The 19,964-nt window shown below is 46.0% G+C and overlaps 1 protein-coding gene across 4 annotated transcripts in view; it reads left to right on the top strand.

The window, feature by feature from the left end:
• Positions 1 to 7,174: 7,174 nt before the first annotated feature.
• The window catches only part of SH3TC2 (SH3 domain and tetratricopeptide repeats 2), a 62,289-nt gene continuing 49,499 nt past the window's right edge, over positions 7,175 to 19,964 (top strand). For 3 of the 4 annotated variants that reach the window (XM_087429588.1, XM_087429589.1, XM_087429590.1), the window contains exons 1-2: positions 7,175 to 7,335; positions 17,062 to 17,160. In XM_087429588.1, coding sequence (XP_087285714.1) covers positions 7,284 to 7,335; positions 17,062 to 17,160 — 151 coding nt within the window. In that variant the 5' untranslated portion in view covers positions 7,175 to 7,283. The remainder of the gene's footprint in view (positions 7,336 to 17,061; positions 17,161 to 19,964) is intronic. The other variant, XM_004428668.3, reaches the window with a different exon arrangement.

Below are 19,964 nucleotides of genomic sequence, written 5' to 3' on the forward strand. Positions count from 1 at the left end.
AAGTAGAACAGTGATTGCACACGCACACCTGCAAAATTTGCACAAGTAAAAAACAAACACCTATAAACACCTTTTTAAATCCTCACAACCATTTTGTGGGGTAGAACTTTTTTGTTATTGCTATTTAATTATTGTTATAATTATTGTTATTTACAAAGGAGGAAATATGCCAAAAAGCAGACAGCTTGAAAATGGCAGAGCCAGGATTTGAACTCAGGTCATCTGAGCACATGCCTAAATGCCTAAGGCCTAAATGGACCACCGAGAGGTGAAAACACATCAGAGGGTGGTAAGATTTCTGTTACCCTAGTGGCCAGGAGCTTGTCTTACCAGTTCTTCTGCCCAGAGAAGACAAGCCCAAGGACTGGGAGGTGCCAGGGTGGGGAAGGGTGTGTCCCTCCGTGTCGTCCATGTAAGTAACTGCAGTCTGCTCTCTGTTAGACTGTCTGAGCACCTTCAAGAAGAGAAGAAACTTCCTCTGCTGTTACCCGGGGCTCCCAGCAACAGTGGGGGCCCTCTAAACAGGTTGCTGGTCAGATGGAGGCACTTGATCAGTGGAGGACAGTATAAAGGCCCTGTCTGGAAGGCCACGTTCACAGAAGACAGTGCAGTTATTTTCATGGCATCAGCCCCAGGAGGTGATCCTGGTATTAAAAAGTTGCCAACTCTAGGAGCTGTGACCATCTACAGGCAGTGCTCTCTGAGGGCCATCAAGAAACTGTGGGGAGTTGTGGGACCTTCTATTACGGGAATATGTCTTCTTCCTTCTAAGGTGCTATGGACATCGTGTCTGGCACTCTCCAATTGGTATCGTCCTTCTGTGACGCTCGGTAGGAGAGACCACTCCTCAAGTCAGGTCCAGAGTGTGACAGCTCGACAAAGACCCCGGGCGCCCTCACATGAGCACCCTGACACACTGTGCTTACGTGGGCATTTCTCCTCCTCCTCCTCCTCTTCCACCGTCTCCTTTTTGCTTATATATTTTTGTATTTATTATGACATCACTATGAAACTTTCCAGCTGGAAATCTTCCAATAACACAGAAGTACGTGAAATAAAAAGACATCATGTCCCTTTTCCCCTTGCCCCCTCCCCCACTCCCTCCCCTCCCCGGCTACAGGAGGGCAGGGATGTTGTCTGCGCTGCTCTCTGCTGCTGCCCTCACCCAGCACAGCGCTGGGGGCAGGAGAGGGCACGCGATGCACATCTGTGGAGAGAATCAACGAATCGCCATCGTCAGGCTGATGTGATCCTGTTTCTGTACATTCAAAGTCACGTATAGAGTTTACTTTTGTACATACTGTGTGTACTGCATGCAAGTTTTGTTAGTTTTTGCTTCATAATATGGCTTGGAGATCTTTCCTTGACTGTATGTCTAGGCCTGCTTCGTTCTTTTTCACTGCTGACTGAATACACCATCACTACTGGACCACCTCCGTATTCACGGGTGTCTAAGTTCCTTCCATTTCTCACTATGTCCAGCCACGCTGCTGCACGGGCCTGGCGGAGCCCAGGTGAGAGTGTCTCCAGGAAAGACACCTGAGGGGACTCGCTGGATGGAGGGCTCCTCCTTCCTCTCCCATTCACTGCGTCGGATGAATTTCCTGCAAACCTGAATTTCCCTGAGAGACAAGCTGGGCTGAGGAGAAATTCCTTTCCCTGGGAGTGGTGGGAAGTGTCAGTCCTGGGCTTGTGTCCTGTGCTTGGCAAACACACACACACACAGACACACACACACAGACACACACACACAGACATACAGACACACACACACAGACATACAGACACACACACACACACACACACACACACCCCATCCTCTCCCAGCGTGCTCACTAGGGAACTTAATTGTAAAACATGACCCAATTAGTGGTAGGATGTTGTGTGGAAGCACTGAACTGAGAGTCTGCGGTTTGAGTTTAGTGCAGGATTTGTCACGAACATCCCAAGAAAATGTAGAGCAAGTGGCACAGCCTCCACGGTCTTCAGTTTCCTCACCCTAAGATGGGTTGGAGGAGAGCAACACGTAGAGGAGTGGACACACTACCGTTTAAGCAGCTTTCGCTGCTGACCTTCCAGGGCGAGGCTTCGGTTCTCTGCCCTTGGCCCCAGGTTGGCTGTGGGAGCCAAGAAACGAGGAGCTGACGTTTTGGAAAGAGCAGTCGGCTTTCCCAGGTGAGGACGGAGCCAGCAGCTTGGTGACCTCTGCCCCCGTCAGCGGGTCAGCAGCCCCGCCTCCCCCTCTGCCTCCTAGCACCTTTGCTAATGGCTTTTCCTCCATCTGGGATTCTCTCCTCACCTATTTCCGCCTGTCAAAATTCCGTCCTTCAAGGCCTCCAGTCGCATGCTACCTCCTCCATGAAGCTTTCTTTGCTTTTCCCATTGGGGTGTGCTAACTTCCTCCTCATCTCTCCAATATATCTCTATAGTGATGATTCCCAAGTTCATGTTTCCAGTAGAGGCCTTCCCCCTGAACTCCAGACTTGTGCATCCTTCTGCCTATTCAACGTCTTCAGATGGAGGGTGAATAGTCTTCTCATAATCAACATGTCCACCCTGTCCACTAGCCAAGCTTGCTCCCCTGCAGGCCCCCATCTCAGGTCACGGCTACCCCACTCCTTCCAGGTGCTCAGGCCCAAACACGGCGAGCCATCCTTCCTTCCTCCTTCTCTCACACCCTACATCTCATCCATCAGGCGATTCTGCCTCTACCTCCAAAATAAGCCAGACTCTCGCCACATCTCACCACCTCCACTGCTGCCACCCTGGCCCCAGCCCCACTCTCCTCTGGCTTGGATTACCACAATAGCCTCCTACGGCTATGATTCTTTCAAATCCTAAGTCATATCATATCATTCTTCTGCTCAAAACCCTGCAACAGCTGCCATTTTACTCAAAGTGAAAGTCAACTTCCTTAAAACATTCTGGCAAGCTCTGCATCCCAGGCCCCTGTTAGCTCTCTGACGTCGTCTCCTACTACTCTCCCCGGCAGGGTAATCTTCAGCTGTCCTTCGAAATCCACTCTCCACTCTTCTCTGCCCTGTTCTGTGCCCCCAGGAGGCTGGCCCTTCAGGCTTCCTCAACATTGCTCTCTGAGCCTTTGGCTTCCAGTTGTATTCAGTCGATGGGAGGATGGGAGGTGAAAGGATGGAGTGTTTATTCCTCTGGCCCCTTGCACCCCTGGCCTTGGCTAGGCCCTGGCTGTGTTCCTCTGTTAATGACACAGCTCCTGTCATCAGCCCCGCAGACAGCTCTTGCTAGGTTCCAATAATCACTCTCTCCTCTTGTCCCTTCATGCTTAGGGGTGTTCATGCTCGTTAGTATTCCTAGCCCTGGGGTGCCTCGCCCTCTCTGCTGGTTTTCTTTAACCCTGCCCACACCTTTGTGAATAGCTCCTTCTTTAAACTCACTTTACTCCTTTGAGGGCACCCTCTACTTCCCGTCCCTTTCTCACTCTGCTCAAGTTACTCTCTCCTCTGCTCTTCCTCTAGCATGCTGGGCATGCTGCTGCCTCAGGGCCTTTGCACTGGTGCTTCCCTTTTCCTGGCAGGCTCTTTTCCTGGATGCCCATGATCCCCTCTCATGTCCTTTCAGTCACTTAGTTGTCACCTTTTCAGTGACAACTTCTCTCCCTGCCTTTTGAAAACTGCAGCCCCTCTTCTCTAGGAGTCTCATTCTTTTTTTCCCATAATATTTTCCACTATTTAGCATATTACATAATTTACTGATTTATTCTTCCCTCACTAGAATGTAAGCTACACGAGGGAGAGATTTTTGTCTGTTTTGTTTACTGCTGTATCCTCACAACTTAGGTCAATCCCTAGATGTAGTAGACGTCTATAAATATTTGTTCACTGAATAATGTGCTTGAATGAGTGACATGTTGTTCTCATCTCTGATGGGGTCTGCATTAGTTTCCTGTGTCTGACCTTAAAAAGCATCACAAACTAGGTGGCTTAAAACAACAAAAATTTATTGTCTTCTAATTCTGGAGACTAGAAGTCCAAAGTCAAGGTGGCTGCCTGGCTATGCTCCCTCCAAAACCTACAGGAAGGATCCTTCCTTGCCTCTTCCCAGCTTCTGATGGCTTGCTGGCAATCCTTGGCTTCCCTTGGTTAGCAGCTGCATCTCTCCAGTCTCTCCCTTCATTGTCACGTGGGCTTCGCCTTGTGTGTCTATCTCTTCACACGGTGTTTTTTATAAGGACACCAGTCATATTGGATTAGGGGCCTACCCTACTCCAGTATGAACTCATCTTAAATAACGATGCCTACAACAACCCTATTTCCAAGTAAAGTCGCATTCTGAGGTACTGGGGGTTAAGTCTTCAATATATTATTTTTGGGGGCACAGTTCCACCCATAACATCATAAGTGGTTTTCAATTTTTCCCTTGAATTATAGTACCCATGAGCATATCTTATTATCCCAACTAGATTGTAAATCTTCCAAGAAAACAAATTCAACTTTACATCTGAAGGGGCAAACTGGCTTCTCTTGGGCTGGGTTTGGCCTGCAGGCGTGTGGCTCTGCCCTGAAGTACTGGCCCACACAGTGCTTAGGAAGATTATCTCGATTAGTTTGTGAACATTTAAAGGTTTGGAAACTTGAAAATCTGGATGTCTGGTTTCCATGACAAGTCAGAATGTCTGGTCACATACCAGAGGAACGTTGCACCATGTTCCTCATGGCCTGGAGCCTAGCGGGGACTTCTGCTTAGACTGGGCAGTGCCCTCCTCACACCAAAGATTTATATACATCCTATTAGTTCTGTTTCTCGGGAAAACCTTGGCTAATATACTCTTCATTCAATTATATGTCTAATACCTAAGCCATTCCCACCACCTCCATTGCTACCACTTTGGTTCAAGCCATCATCATCTCTCTCCTGGATGTTACATTTGCCACACACCTGGAATCCCAGCTGCAGCCTATTTTCCAAGGAGTAGCCAGGAGTGAACCACAAGTCAATCATGTGACTCCTCTATTTACTGTCTTCCATTGGCTCCCATCTCACTCAGAGTAAAAGTTGAAGTCCTAAGATGGCCTGCAAGGTCCTACACAATCTGGGCTCCTGCTGCTTTCTCTGAACTTGTCTCTATACCCTGCCCTGCCTCACTAGACTCCAACCACATATGCTTTCCCTTAACATGCCACACATGTTCCAGCCTCAGGGCCTTTGCACCTGCTGCTCTCTCTGTCTAGAAAGCTCTTCGTTCTGGCTAATTCATCTGAGCTAGAAGTTGAATAGCACTGGTTTTTTCCATCTCAAGAGAAGCAATGACTTTATCCAGAATGGACCATTCATTTCAGATTTGCCAAAATGTGTGTCTCAACCAGCTGCCTCGTCAGGGTATCATCTCTGACAGATGGCCTTCCATTAGTTGGCCTTTATCATTTACAATTTCTGATCTCTGTTGCTACACCTGTATAAGAATAATGTGCAGGCAAGTCAAGGGGACACAATACATCTGAGCATTTGTCCTCATGTGCAACTTAGACCATGGTTTCTCTTCACTGTCTGATTCTCACGTACCTCCCAACGTTCTGAGTGGCTGCTTTCTAAAGAAACCCTTGCCTTTTTTTCTTAGGCCCAAGAAAACATCCTAATTCATACTTAAAACACTGTGCTTTGGTGAGGGAAAAGACATGGGACACATTATGGGACATGGATACTTTAAACAGATGTGCACAGAGAAAACATCTTCCATAGTGGCACTGTGATCAGAGACACCCTGTGCCCCCTCAGTCCCTGCCCTGCCCCAGCCCTCCTCTCCTGGGTCTTCCATAAGATGTCAGCTGGTCCAGAGGGGTCAGTATCAGATCACCTGATCCTTCCTCACTGTAGTCGCGGAAAGAGCTCATACAACGGAAGAGTGAAGCTCCTGGGCTGTGGAATCAACTAGACCTGGCTAACGCCCTGAATCTGACATTCACAAGTGGTGGGGCCTTGGACATCACTCTTCATTAGTTTCCTCACTTCCAAAATGGAGATGATATTGCCCACGTATGGCGCTGTTATGGGGCTTCAATGAAATAATGTATAATGAATGCCCGGCCCGTAGTAAACATTCAGTAACTGGGAGTCAAGAGGAGTCAGCATTGAATCTGAAGCCAGACTTCAGAGACAAGGGCGAGACCCTGTCACCTGGGGCTGAGCTGGTGTGTGCAGTGGACACTCCTGACCACTCCAGTGAGACTGACCCCTAGGCTGTTCTTCCTAGAATAGAAACTTGACCAGGCCACCTCCCTCCTCAAAATGCTTATGACACTGCCCTCCAGTCCATCCTCCAAGCGGCCTGCAGGGCAGGTGGTCAGGACCCTGCCCTCTCTCGGCCCACACCTCCTCACTCTGTGGACACTCACCACTGAGCTTTGGCATCAGGAAACGTTAAGGAATTAGTGATCCTTGAGCTTGGTTGTCAGATCAGATGTGTCTCTATCTAACCTTGTTGGCATTCAGCCATATTTTCTCCATCTCTTTTGGGAGATTTTCTGAAATTCAGCCACACCGTGTCAATTGCATTCCCCTGCTCTGCTCCTTATCCAAAATGGAGGAGGAGTTGGTCTGGTGTGACCAGTTTTTGTGCATACTTGTAGCCTTAACATGCTTGGTCCTCTGTCCTTTCATCTGTAATATGCTGCACTCCATCAGATAACTTCCTGGATTCCTTCTGACCAAGACTATGGGAGCCAGTGGCTGGGGGCTTGCACGTTCACCAGCGAGGGGTGGGCTCGTTGATGCTCCTGGGGTTGAAGTGAGATGCTGCGCCCACAGCTCCAGCTTCACCCGGTTAGCCGAGGGAGGTGTCTGCAGAGAGGCCGGGCGGGGATCCCTTCCCAGTGGCAGTGTGCGCCAGTCAGTCAGGAGGGAGTGAGAACAGCAGCCTTGATTCCTGGGATGCTCGCTGCCCTCCTCCCCCGCCCTGACCGCCCCCACAGGAACCAAACTGTGTATCTGAATCCTAGAATGTGAGGAATGTACCACAGCCTGATAGGCATGAAGCAATCTGCAGAGAGGCAGGGAGGAGCTCTGCTCCCCAGTCAGAGGCCTGACAGTGCACAGGCTATGGGTCCTGAGGGCTGGGCTGCCCCTCCCACCCTCCCTGGGCCTCCTGCTGCAGCCAGGATATCAAAGGCTGCATTGTGCATTGAGCAGGGGCCTTGGTCCCTTGTGTGTCCGGGAGGAGCTGGGAGGAGGGACACAGTTGGAAGGCTGTACCCTCCCAGCGCTCTTCTGGCTGATATTCCCAGGGGTCTCGGCCTGAGGAGGATGGTGCACACATGGGTGGCTGCTTCTGCATCCCCGGGGAGCTTAGTCTGCCCTGGAGCCCAGGTGAGTTTTCTGGGGGACTCTAGCCTGTGGCTTGGCTGAGTTGGCTGTTTCAGTGAAGGCTCAAGGATCTGCTGGGGTGGGGAAGCTGCTCTTCCAAAGATGGGGAGATGGTTGTGAGTGCTGGCTCTCCCCTCCCTCCCTCATTCAGTATTTGTCACTCTGGCTTTGTGAAAAGGGAGTGAAGCCTGGGAAGCATCTACTTTTCCTGAAGAGAGAGGCTTTGAGCTGGCTCTGCGAGGAAGGAGTGCTGCTCTTGGCTGCCACTCCCAGGGTGTGACTAAGCCCTTCCTTCCTTCCTTGCTTCCCAGGATTCCCTAGGTCAGGAAGAGAGCTCAGGCAGTGAGTTCCTCTGGGACCACAGGCGGTCATAAACTTGGCCTCAGTCACTCAACCCTATTTTCATCAGGGTTGCTGTTACTGGAGAAAAACAGGCAGTTTCCTGCCTCCTACCTGTTACAGTGTGATTTTTTTTGGTATGTCCAGTTAAGGCCATGGAGAGTTGTTGCTCTGAGAAATTGTCAAGTCATCTGAGACTTGATGTAGGTGACTAACCATCTTGATTTGCCTGGGACCGAGGGCTTACCCAGGATGCAGTCAGTGCTAAAACTGGGGCAGTCCCATGCAAATCGGGATCGCTGGTCACCCTAATGCAAGCTCCTTGCTTCTTTTCAGAGCAGGGCCAAGGTGGGGCCCTGTGGTCTCGAGGATGGCATTTGTCAGGACGAGTGCTGGCTTTGGGGGAAGGAGATGGATTGGGAGAGGACTTGCTTGGGAGATGGAGAGTGTTAAGCCAAGGGATCATTCCTAACCCTTGTGAGGATTCCACATCTTCCTGGAGCATCACCACAGTTCCTTGGAAGGGAGCCCAGGAGATTCTCAGCCAAGGGCTGTCTACTCTCTGACAGATGACTTTTCCCTATAGTCTTGTGACCTGGGCTCACAATGTGAAAGGCACTAGAGATCCTTAAAACAAACCTGAAGCAGCCATGTTCTGCTTCCTCTGTTTGAAGTCCCAGCCTAGGGACCTTGGCACCTCCAGGAGGAGGAGGCTCCCAGACTAAGACCACCCCCGACCTAAAACTATACGCAAATAAAGTCCCACACAATGCCCTTGGCACAAAAGGCACAGCCTTCTGCTATGAAACATTTTGCTTCTCCAGATTTCTGGGATTTACAAACTTTTCAGATTCTCCTCCTAAATCCTGCTGTCATTGTGCCCCATGGGTGCAGACCTAGCACGAGGGTGGGGGAGCCTGAAGGATCACTGCTCTGCAAGCTGAGGACCAGATTCCAGATCTGACTCAGTCTCCCTCCACTGGGGCAGGCATCATTGTGGTTGATCACCTGGCCTTGAGGCCTGTCTGGATTTGATCTTGGTTCTTTGACTTGCCTTGAGCAATTTATTTAACCACTCTGGGTTTTAGTTTCCTCATCTGTAGATTTTATGATATAATTATGCCTTCCTCATAGGGTTGTGGCAGGGATTAAGTCTACGTGTGAAACACATAAAACAATCTGGCATGCAGTAAAGTAAGCACAATAAATGTTAGCCATATTAATTACATTTCTATGGCCATAGCATATCACACTCTCTCTCCAGGCCTCTATTTGCTCATCTATAAAGTGAACAGGTTGTAAACTCAGCCTGCGGAGGTGTCTTATGGAGCTCTGCCCCCACTCCCTGACCCCCAACTTCAGCTGGAGCAGCTCTGCTTCTGTTCGACATTCTGTCCTTCAGCTCAAGATTCCATGTAAAGGAGTTCTGCAGCTCAAAACAACCAACTAATATTGAAGTATCCTCAAAGTTCTTATGACACTATCATTCAATTATTTTATTCTTTCATCTGTTTTTTGCCATTGATAATTAGTTGGCATCCCGGATTCACTTTTTCACCAAGAGTCAGCTTGCTATTCTGTTGAGGCTTTTTGTGCTATCCCCCCTTACCGTTCTCCATACTTGTAGGGCCTTCCCCTAGGGAGGTTGATATGGGTGCTGTAGGTCTGAGGCCAGTTGATATAAACATTCCCTTCTAGGTTCCTCCATTTGTCCTAGAGAAATGGAATGAAGTATGAGACACATCCTGGAACAACTTAAAAGATGTGTGACTTTTGGCAAGTGTCTTATATTCTTTGAACCTCAGTTTTCCTGTCTGTAAACTGGATCTAATGGTAGTATCTATCATATGGAGCTTTTGTGACTGTTAAATCAGATATTTCATCTCATGGATTGAGCCCAGGGTCCAGCTTCTGAGAACTCCTCCGTAATTGTGGGCTGTTTTATTGTTAGCTAATAGGAACCACTCCCACATCCCTTCTTCCTAATTCTGACTCCAGTGGAGTAGGAGTCTGTGCTCATGTTTCTTTGGCTGCTTCTGCCATTGTGTCTCTTTAAGTGGGAGTAAACTGCGAGGACCGACAGTCCTCGGGTAAGGGAGGCAGGAAAAGAGAAGGCTCTTGATAGCACGGAGCCCCGGACAGCTGCCCAGCTGGTTTGCTGCGGTGTGACACAATGCTGAATGTTGGCTCTGATGACCCCCGGCATGCTGCGTTCTCTCACGTCTGCCTGCAGCATCCGTTCCCCTGTGATGTTGCTCGTCTGCTCACATAAATCTCCCGGTTGCACATGGTGAGAGGGTGGGTGTCCGGCCAACTGATATCATCTCTGACTTTCTGGACCCTTGGAGATTCTTGCCATTGTTTAATAACAAACTGTAGCTGCTCATTTAGGGGCACAGAGCATGTCATATCAAAGTTCGTTGGTCTAAAAGCTTCTAGCACCTCCCCCATATCTTCAACGCTTGCTTGAAGAGTTAGGCAGACTTACACTCTTAAACAGAGGATGTTGGAGAGAAACATTTGCCTCCATTGATCTCTGGTGCCTGTAACTTTACTTTCAACCTTTTTGGTAGATGCGAATCATCAGGATAATAATAGGAGATGGAACATGTATGCCGACAAGAGTAAATGATGCTTCACATTCGAACTTTAAAAAACTTGTCAGGCATTTTGAACTTACTGATAATAGAGAATATGAGAGCAATAAACCCACCATCTAGCTTTAGCAAATTTCTACTTTTTGCCATATGAGATTCAGAACTTCTTTATTCCTTTCTCTTACTTTTTGAAAAAATAAAACATAAGATACAATTAGGATCCCCTGGTAGTTCTTCCCAATCTCATCCCCTCTCTCCCTCCCCCAAATTAATCATTTTCATGAATTCAGTGGTTTTGTGCTTTTATTACATATTCATGTACTCATAATCACTGCAAAGAATTTATTTTGAAGATTTTTAAACTTAGACAAAATGATATCACTATGCAACTTGGTTTCTTTTTGCTCAACATTATGATCTGAGATATATCACGCAGATGGACGTAGCTGCAGTTCTAATTTGATGTTTGTTCCAGCCAGGACAGTGTGGGTTTACATCATAAAAACTGCTGGTGGTATGCTGTCGGGTTGAAGGAGGAAAAAGTACGTGGGTGGAGAAAAAAATCACGCAGGGAAAGGTTTACTGTTTAGTTTTCTTCCTAAAGTCGGAGGTGGTGGTGGGTGGGTAGGAGCAAGGAGAGACTGAGAGAGGAGAAATGGGCATGAAGTCTCATTTCCAGCAAGTTCTGTGAGTGATATGCTTCCTGGATTAGAGACTGAGGTCAGGTTAATGTAGTGGAAACAGCAAGGTCTGTACCCAGTGATCTGGATGGCCTTTGACTCTATCACTAACTTGCTGTGTGACCCTGGTAAAATCACCACTCGTCTCTGGGCCTTAGTTTCTCAATACCAAAATTAGGAGTGGAACTAAATGATCTCTTAAATCTCTTCTAACATTCATTTTCTATGATTATTGCCTCTTCCTCATTGTTATCCCTCACATTCAATATGTGGAGATGCCTTCTCTCTTCTGACTTTAAAATACGTCATTCAGTCTATTCTCTCACTTCTCGTTGATAAGATCACAGTCTGCATTCTCACACTTAGACCCCTAGAATGCCACAGCAGCTTTTCAGCTGGCCTGCCTGCCTCTCTTCCTCCTCTCTCCCTGTCCTTCCTGTGCCACCTCGGGTAGAATTTCCACTTTCATTATGCCACTCCCATGCTCAAGAATGTTTCATGACTCCCTATTGCTTGCTGCATCCGTTCTAAGTTCTTCTGCTTGCCTTATAATGCTCTCCCTGTCCTGAGTCTACTGTATTAATTTTAGCCCTATGATCACCTACCTCTCTGGTACATTCAGGCTGGCCTCTGCTGTCTCGTGTGCATGCAAAACTCATCCCTCCATCCTGCTGATCTCTTTCTGGTAATCATGCTTTTCCCCACCCATACAAATCTACCAAGAAAATAAAAGGCGAGCTGCCAACTAGGGATAATATTTGCAAACCACATATCTGATACTTGTATCCAGAACGTAAAGAAAAGAAACCTCTTATGACTCAGTAATGAGAAGGTAAATAACTCAATTAAAATGGGACAAAACGTTTGTACAGACACTTTCACTCAGAAAATATAAGGATGGCAAATAAGCACGTGAGAAAAAAGGCTCAACATCATTAGTTATTAGGGAAACGCAAATTGAAACAATGAGATAAAACTGTATACCTACTAGAATGGCTACTTAAAAAGACTGATATTGTCAAGTGTTGGTGAGAATGTAGAGCAACTGGAACTCTCTCACATTGCTGATGGCAATGCAAAATGGCACAGCCACTTTGGAATGTGTTTGGCAGTTTGGCAGTTTTTAAATAAATCTCATTGTTTTTTGAATTGAGTGTTAGTAACTTTTTCTGACCAATAATAATAGTAAAAATGAAACTAGCTGACACAAAAAGTAATTTATTGATTCATAAATGAAAAGTCTGGGAGCTGTTTGTTTGAAGTATGGCTGGATCAAGATATTCAAATGATTTTATCAGGAAGTTGTCTTTCCTAAGCTCTGTTTGAACTGGGTTGGCCTCAACCTCAGGCAGGCTTTCTTCCTGTGGTGGGCCCCACAGCTCCAGGCTGTCATATTCACAGTTTCAAGTGCTGTGGAAAGAAATCTTCTCTTCCCTAAGAGTGCTGATGAGGGTCCTAGGACCAGTTCTCATTGGCTTAACTTGGGTCACATGGCCATGGCACAGCATAGCCTGATTGGCCTATGCTTGAGTCATGTGCCCACTTTTGGAGGTAAGGGTAGAGTCAGCCCTATCTGAACCGCATAGACTGGGTTCATGTGGGTCACATGGCTAATGAAGAAGCCAGGGATTGAGTCCAGGACTGTCTGACTGCAGAGTCTTTGTTCCAAGCCACTTTTCTACCTGCCTCCAGTGTTAGAAAACAAATGCATGACCATTACAGAACATTTAGAAAGTAGAAAAAAGTCTAGAAAACGTGATTAAAAATGACTCAGCAGGGGCCGGCCCCATGGCTTGGTGGTTAAGTGCGCGTGCTCCACTGCTGGCAGCCTGGGTTCGGATCCCGGGCGTGCACTGGCGCACTGCTTGTCCAGCTATGCTGAGGCCGCGTCCCACATACAGCAACTAGAAGGATGTGCAGCTATGACATACAACTATCTACTGGGGCTTTGGGGGAAAAAATAAATAAATAAAATTATAAAAAAAAAAATGACTCAGCAATAGCCACCATGGATCATTTCGTTGATGTCCTTTCTGTCACTAAAAAAATTGTATATTTTTCCTAAAGTATTTAATTCTACATGATAGTTTTTTATTGCCTTGAATCATCTCTGGTTCTTTTTCAAGGCCCAGCTCAAGTCTTCGAATTCCTTCATGTTGAAATATAATTCCTTGTGTAAAAGAACTCTGTATACTGTAAATCCCTGTGCAACTATTAACTCTTCTTCCTATCAAAGAGCTCACTCTAATTTCTAGGTTCCTTGTTGCTTCTCAAGGAGCCACCCTCTGGCTCGTGGGTCCCAAGGCCTCTGGTGCATTGGCTCTTTCTACTCCAGAGATTCTCACACTCTAGACGGCATCAGAAATCCCCAAAGTGCTAATTAAAAATGCACATCTCCAGACTCTACCCTTAGATATTCTGAGGTAAGGTAGGTAGAGAAGGGTTCTAGGAATATTTTTAATTCATCTTTTATTAAAATTTACCATTCATACAGAATTGTGTATGAAATTATATGTGTACAGCTTGGTGAATTTATACAAGGTGAAGATATCCATTCATGCTGCTTCCTGTGGCTGTAATTCGTTTATTCTCATTGCTGTGTTGTATTTAATTGTACACACTATCCTTTACTTATCTATTCTAGTGTAGAGGAATATTTGAGTTGTTGCCAGGTTTTGGCTGCTCTGAATATTTTAGTAGATTTGTTTTGGTGAACGTATGCATGTATTCTTTTGAGTATATACCTAGGAGTAGAATTGTTGAATCTATGTTCAGCTTGAATTGATACTGTCAAAGAGTTTTCCAAAGTGAAAATTTTCACAATTTATTCTCACACTTGCAGTGTAAGACTTCCAGTTGCTGTGTATCCTAACACACGCTTGGCTTTATCTGTCTGCATTTTACCCAGTCTGTGGAGTGGTATTCCAGTGTGGTTTTAGTTTTCATTTCCCTGGTGAGCTTGAGAAAGTTTTCATAAATTTATTTGGCCATTTGGATATCGTCTTTGGTGAAATGCCTATTTAAGCCATTTGCTCATTTTTATGGCAGGTTGACTACCTATTTCTTAAAGGTTTTTAGCATTCTTTATATATTCTGGATTCAAGCTCTTCAATGAATATATATATTGTCTATAATTTTTCTATTCTGTCACTTACCTTTCACTTTCTTAATTGCATCTTTTGATTAACAGAAGTTCCTAATTTTAATGTATTCCAATTTACCCACTTTTTTGTGGGGGAGGGTAATGCTCTTTCCATCCTGTTTACGAAATCACTGGCTCCAAGTCATGCAGATATTCTTCTATATTTTTCTACAAGTATTTTTGTACAGGCATCTTTTACAAAACAAGTACCTAAGTAATTCTGATGCAGACTGTCCACAAATCACGTTCTGTGAAACTGCGATTTTCTGCTCTAAACCTCACACATCCTATGAGGGCTGTGTGCCCCGCCCTCTCCCCTCACCTCATGGGCCCTCATTGCCTTCAGGCCATTGTCTCTTCTCATGCAGTCTTACAGCAGGGACACACTCCCAAAGTTTGCCAGGGCCTGGTGTAAGTGAGTGACCTGACAGTGTGGGGACTGCGGTGGCCAGAGAACAAATGCCCTGTAAAGGCGTGGCAACCACTCAGCCCCAGCGGACTACTGCCACATGAGAACGAGGGCCTCAGGCTACAGATCTTCCAGTTTTCAAAGCAAAGCTGAGCATCTGAGTTATGTAAAATATCCCGCTTTCTAAATGATGTCAAGGAATTCAGACTTTAAAAATGCACTGTGTGGGCGAAAGAAAGAGAGAGAGAGAGAAAGAATGAAAGAAAGAAAGAAAGAAAGAGGGGGGTGGGGAAGGAGGGAGGAAGGAAGGAAGAAAGAAAGAGAGAGAGGAAGGAAGGAAGAAGAAAGAAAAGAGATGTTTGTAGGTTTGCTATGGCCTGTGGCCTCTGGTCTACCAGTTTCCAAACTTCGTCCTAGAGTAGAGAAGCAGGCACCACTCCAAGTGTGATCCTGGGACCAGGAGAAGCATCACCTGGGATCATATTAGAAACGCAGAACCTCAAGCTTTCAACCACTGAGGCGGAATCTGCATTTTATCAATATCCCAGGTGATTCATACCCACATTAAAGGTTTAGAAGCACCAATCTAGACATGTGGTTTTCAACACTGGCTCAAATTAGAATCATTCGGGGAACTTAATAAAAATAGCTACGGCTGGGCTGCACTACAAACCACATAAATCAGCTTTGCTGGAGATGAGGCCTAGGCGCCGGTATTTTTACAAAGCAACTCGGGCGATTCAAAGAGACAGCCAGGGTTGAGAAGCACTAACTGGGATCAATGCCTCATTTATGAGTGGGAAAAGTGAAATCTCAAAAAACGGACAGATGAAACGTCTTGCCCAAGACCACTTAACTAACGTGAGGGAGAATCTGATTTGTGCTCAACCTCCCATCTCATGATTCCCAAGCCAGTGCCTTTTGGCTACAGTTACTTTTGGTTCCTGGAGGCAGAACCACAAAATGATCTTGTTCAACGATAGCTCATCACTGCCAGCTTTCCAGCTAAGCTGCTTAGATTTCAGCACTGACCCCTAACAAGATTCACTGGATGAAGAGCTGTGAGCTGATGGGGCCCTCCTTCTGCCTATTCAAGCCAAAATCTATTTCATTCTCCCTGTACATCACCCAAAAAAGTGTTAACTGCTTCTGCTTTGAAGCACTGGAAGGTCCTCCCCTTGGGTCTCAAAATCTGGCTGCATAGGCACAGAGGGGGACTCCTGGCAGCAGCACGAGGATTTGGGTTCAGCACTAACCAGCAGTGACTGGAGGGAGCATGGCTGCTCTGTCCCCTGTTCCTCTCGGGCTGCATCAACAGAAGCACAGGTCCGGAATGCAAACGCGATAGGCCTGGTTGACTTGGACCCACCATCATTTTGCAATTGAAGAAACTGGGGGAATTAAATGGTTGACTCAGAAGTAGTGGTTGAGCCACAATTCCTAACCCCTCTTTCTAGGACCAAGTAACGCTTTTAATATTCTGACTCCATGGTATGATCCTTGAGCAGTTTCATGCTCAAAAGAACAGAGTAACCAAAAGTAATGTGTTCGGGACTTGAGTTCTCTAGTTGTATTTTGGGGATACCGTGAAGGAGGCCCACATTCCATAGCAAGACTTGTGAAATTCCTTCCTATTCTCTTACATCTTCTGCCTCATGCTTTATAGCTGCACTCTTTTCTCTAACTCTCTGCCATCAAAATAGCCTCCTCCCTCACTCTAGCCTGTGCCATCATCTTCTTTCTTCTCCTTTTCTCGCCAATTCTACAGCTGCAAAGACAGGAACATTTTGAAGAGTCGGGGAGGAGAGAAGTCCCATACAGGACTCTATTTAGTGGCACACAGAAGGACAGTCTGGGGACAATCATACATGTCAGGGCCATTAAAACCACACCCCAGTCAGCTCCCCAATGATGCCACTCTCCCTTGCTCTGGTCAAGCACTTCCATTATCCAGCCATTGGCGTTACACCTTGCTATAGTCAGATCTATAATGACTTTGTAGGCTCAACATATACTGAGCACCTTCAGTGTACTAAGCCATGAGACTCAGTCTGACCTGTGGCCGGGAATCTGTTTTTATTTTCGTGTGTGTGAGGAGATCAGCCCGGTGCTAACATCTGCCAATTCTCCTCTTTTTTTGCCGAGGAAGACTGGCCCTGGGCTAACATCTGTGCCCATCTTTCTCCACTTTATATGGGATGCCGCCACAGCATGGCTTGCCAAGCCGTGCGTCGGTGCGCACCCGGGATCCGAACCGGCGAACCCTGGGCTGCCACAGTGGAGCGCGCACACTTAATTGCTTGCGCCACCTGGCCGTCCCCCCTTTTTTTTTTTTTTTTATTAAAATGGGGACACCCAGGCTGCTGAAGGATTGAGATAGCATGTATGAAATTTCTTTGATAACAATTGAGTACTAAATAATTATAAGGCAATGGTGATAACAACTAGAATTCTTCCATGCCACCAGCCCTGGAGAAAAATCGTTGCTTGACAAAAACTTGAAGTCCTTGCTTATAGCTTGCTTACCCTCTTACAAATGATCTTTCCTCTGATCGTCTCCAGGTAAAGAAACTCCTTCTAAGGATCCAACCACATCGAGTGAGTTTATATCTTCATCTGAAGACAAGGAAAAATGTTTCCTGCCACAGAACATGACTCCAGGTATCTAGACCTGCAAAACAAGTCCTATTTAAAACATATATATTTTCCATGTAGAATATTGCAATAACCTCCTTATCTCTCCCATCTACATGATCCCTCCTTCTTATCCTTCTGGGCACCACCAAATGTATCTTCGTAGGCATGACCTTGACTATGATATTCACTTGCTCACAAATCTTCCAATGCTCTCCATTGCCTACAAGATTAAGTTAAACCTTCTCAGGCTGACACTCAAAGCTTTTCACAATCTGGCACATATTAGGAGCTCCATACATATTTTCTGTATTAAAGAAAGTATATTATTGGTTAGATTTTAAGATGCTGAAGGGCAGGGGTGAATTTTTTTGAATAATTATGTATTCTAAATATATATAAAAGGATTATTTGTACATAGTTGGTGCTCAGAAAATGTTTGGTAAATAAACGATGAATAGTTGAGTAAATATGTAGAGGTCATGTCTGTATTCCACATAGTACCTAACATGGTACCTTATACATAGTAGGTTCTCAATAAATATTTGTTAAATAAATGGACAAGTGAATAAAGGGTTGAATATGTGTGGTGAGATTGACTGAATAGAAGGGCATCTGTATGAATCATTCAGAAGCAGAAAAAGATTTTGAAATTAGTGTGAGAAAAATCTTATTCTCAGTACACGTCTCTCACAAGGTTCCCCTTCAGAGACCTCATGAAGCTGGCAAAGAGAGAGTTGTCATTAGAGAGAGCTACACTGGGCTGAACCTTGTACCAGAAACTCTGAGGATGACCCTGTAGATGACTCAGTGTCTGCTGTACAGTAACAGGGACCATTTCTGAGGGAAAACTATGTGCCAAGCATGTGCTAAATGATCCCCACATAGTCTTCTCATCCTCATGTGCTCACCTCTAGGAGGTGGCACCAAACTCACCATTTTGAAGGTGGCAAACAGAGGCTCAGAGAGAGAGGTGGCCTCCCCACTGACACACAGTTAATACTGATGAGAAAGGGACTCAATCCCTGGTCCTTGTTTGTAACCACGATGTTCTATTGCCCTCCAAAAATATACTTCTCTCTGACATACAGAATATAGATTTGTGAAAAAGATTAACATTATGAACGTTTTAAAGGACATAATTCATGTAAATAGATATTGTATAAATGTCATACCAGATGCTTTCATTTCCTCATTTCAAATTCGGTCAAACTTCTTGGTTGACAATGAGGAAAACCTTGTCCTTTGTTCTTGCTATTGTGTCAATCTGCTTATCTGTCTGTCAGCTTGGGCCACTCCTGCAAAAAGCTGAATCACCATCTGTTGTTCCATGAACGCAGTGGAGTCAGCATTTAACTAATCAACGCATGAAGGCCAATGAACAAAAGTTCCTGTAGGTGAAACTTAACTGACTGAGGCTGAACTTGTCCATCATTCAGCATTTTCAGCCATGTTGCTGTTTCCAGGAAGGTCACAGAGTGACAAGGGGAGACTTGGCTCCAGCAGTCAACCTCTCCTTTCTGTGGAAGAGTCAAAGACAGAATCAATCAGACACATTATCATGATTAAACGACCGGTTTTCAGAAGGATTAAAAAAATGACAAAATGCATTTCACACTAAAACTAGAGCGAACTTGAAATTTATTCCCCGTCTTGTGCAGCTGGTGATGTGGAGGGCGCTGTAGGGTCCGGCAGTAGGCCCAGAGGACTGCTCTGAGTATCAGCTCTTACTAGTTGGATCTCAAAAGCAGTTTACTTATCTGAATCCTGGTCTTTTGAGTTGCATATCCAAGGATTCACGTGGGTGGCAGAGAGCCACAGTGAAGGGACTGTTATTCATCAGGGGCTATTCTGAGTGAGATTCTAGAGGGGAGTTGGGATCAGGCTTTGGAAGGACAAGAGAGGCAGGTTTGGTGAAAAGGAATCACAGAATCAGTTTGAGTCAATGTTCGTTACAGGTGTGACAAGACGAGGGAAGCGAGAGCAGTAATTGCTGGAGGACTGGGGTGAGGGTGGGGGGTTTGCAAAGGGCAACTGCTAATGCTTAGTGTGTTTATTGAACATTTAATATGTACCAGGCACTGAACAAAAAGCTTTATATGCATAATCTCATTTAGTAAGCCTCTTAAAACCCCTGTGGGATAGGTACTCTACAAGCCATTCTGCTAACGAGAAAAGTCAAGCGTAGAGAGGTAATGAACTGTTCAGGGTGGCGCACTTAGCAAGGGCACAGCCAAGTCTTGAGCCCTGGGCCATGTGACTCCTCCTCCCCGGGTCACCTCCTCCTAGAGATCAGTGTACAGTGAGGCCACCAGACGGAGGGCTGGACCCGGACTTCTGAAGACGGAGGACTTGGATGAGATTAGGACACAGGCCAGGGAGGAACCGAGTGGAACAAACATCCAGCAATGTCAGGTCAGTTGGGCATGTTTTATTGGAGCTGGTCTGCAGCCACAGCATTGTCAGGACTTTTGGGTTAAAGACAGGCCTTTTAAAGGTAGGAGTCCAGGGCTGCCTTGTGGACCCAGGCCAGCATGACAGGGGCCGTCTCTAATGTGCTCAGGAATTTGCAAAGGCCCTGGCAAGTTAAGGCTAGAAGAGAGACCTCCATGACTATCCAGCCCGATGCCTTCTCGGTTCATTGTGTTTGATAATTATTAACAGGATTGCTACTTATTGTCTAAGGAAGACATGGCAAAGTGCAATTATAGGATGAACCTCCTCAGTGTGGCCTTTCTGGACAGCACTCTCCGAAGGCACACCCCACCCTCCAAGTGCTCCATCACCTTATCTCTATATTTTTACATTTTCTTCATAGCACTTTTCTCCAT

This window comes from Ceratotherium simum, chromosome 4, assembly GCF_057802395.1.
Source record: "Ceratotherium simum simum isolate JZ-2026a chromosome 4, ASM5780239v1, whole genome shotgun sequence".
Taxonomy (NCBI): domain Eukaryota; kingdom Metazoa; phylum Chordata; class Mammalia; order Perissodactyla; family Rhinocerotidae; genus Ceratotherium; species Ceratotherium simum.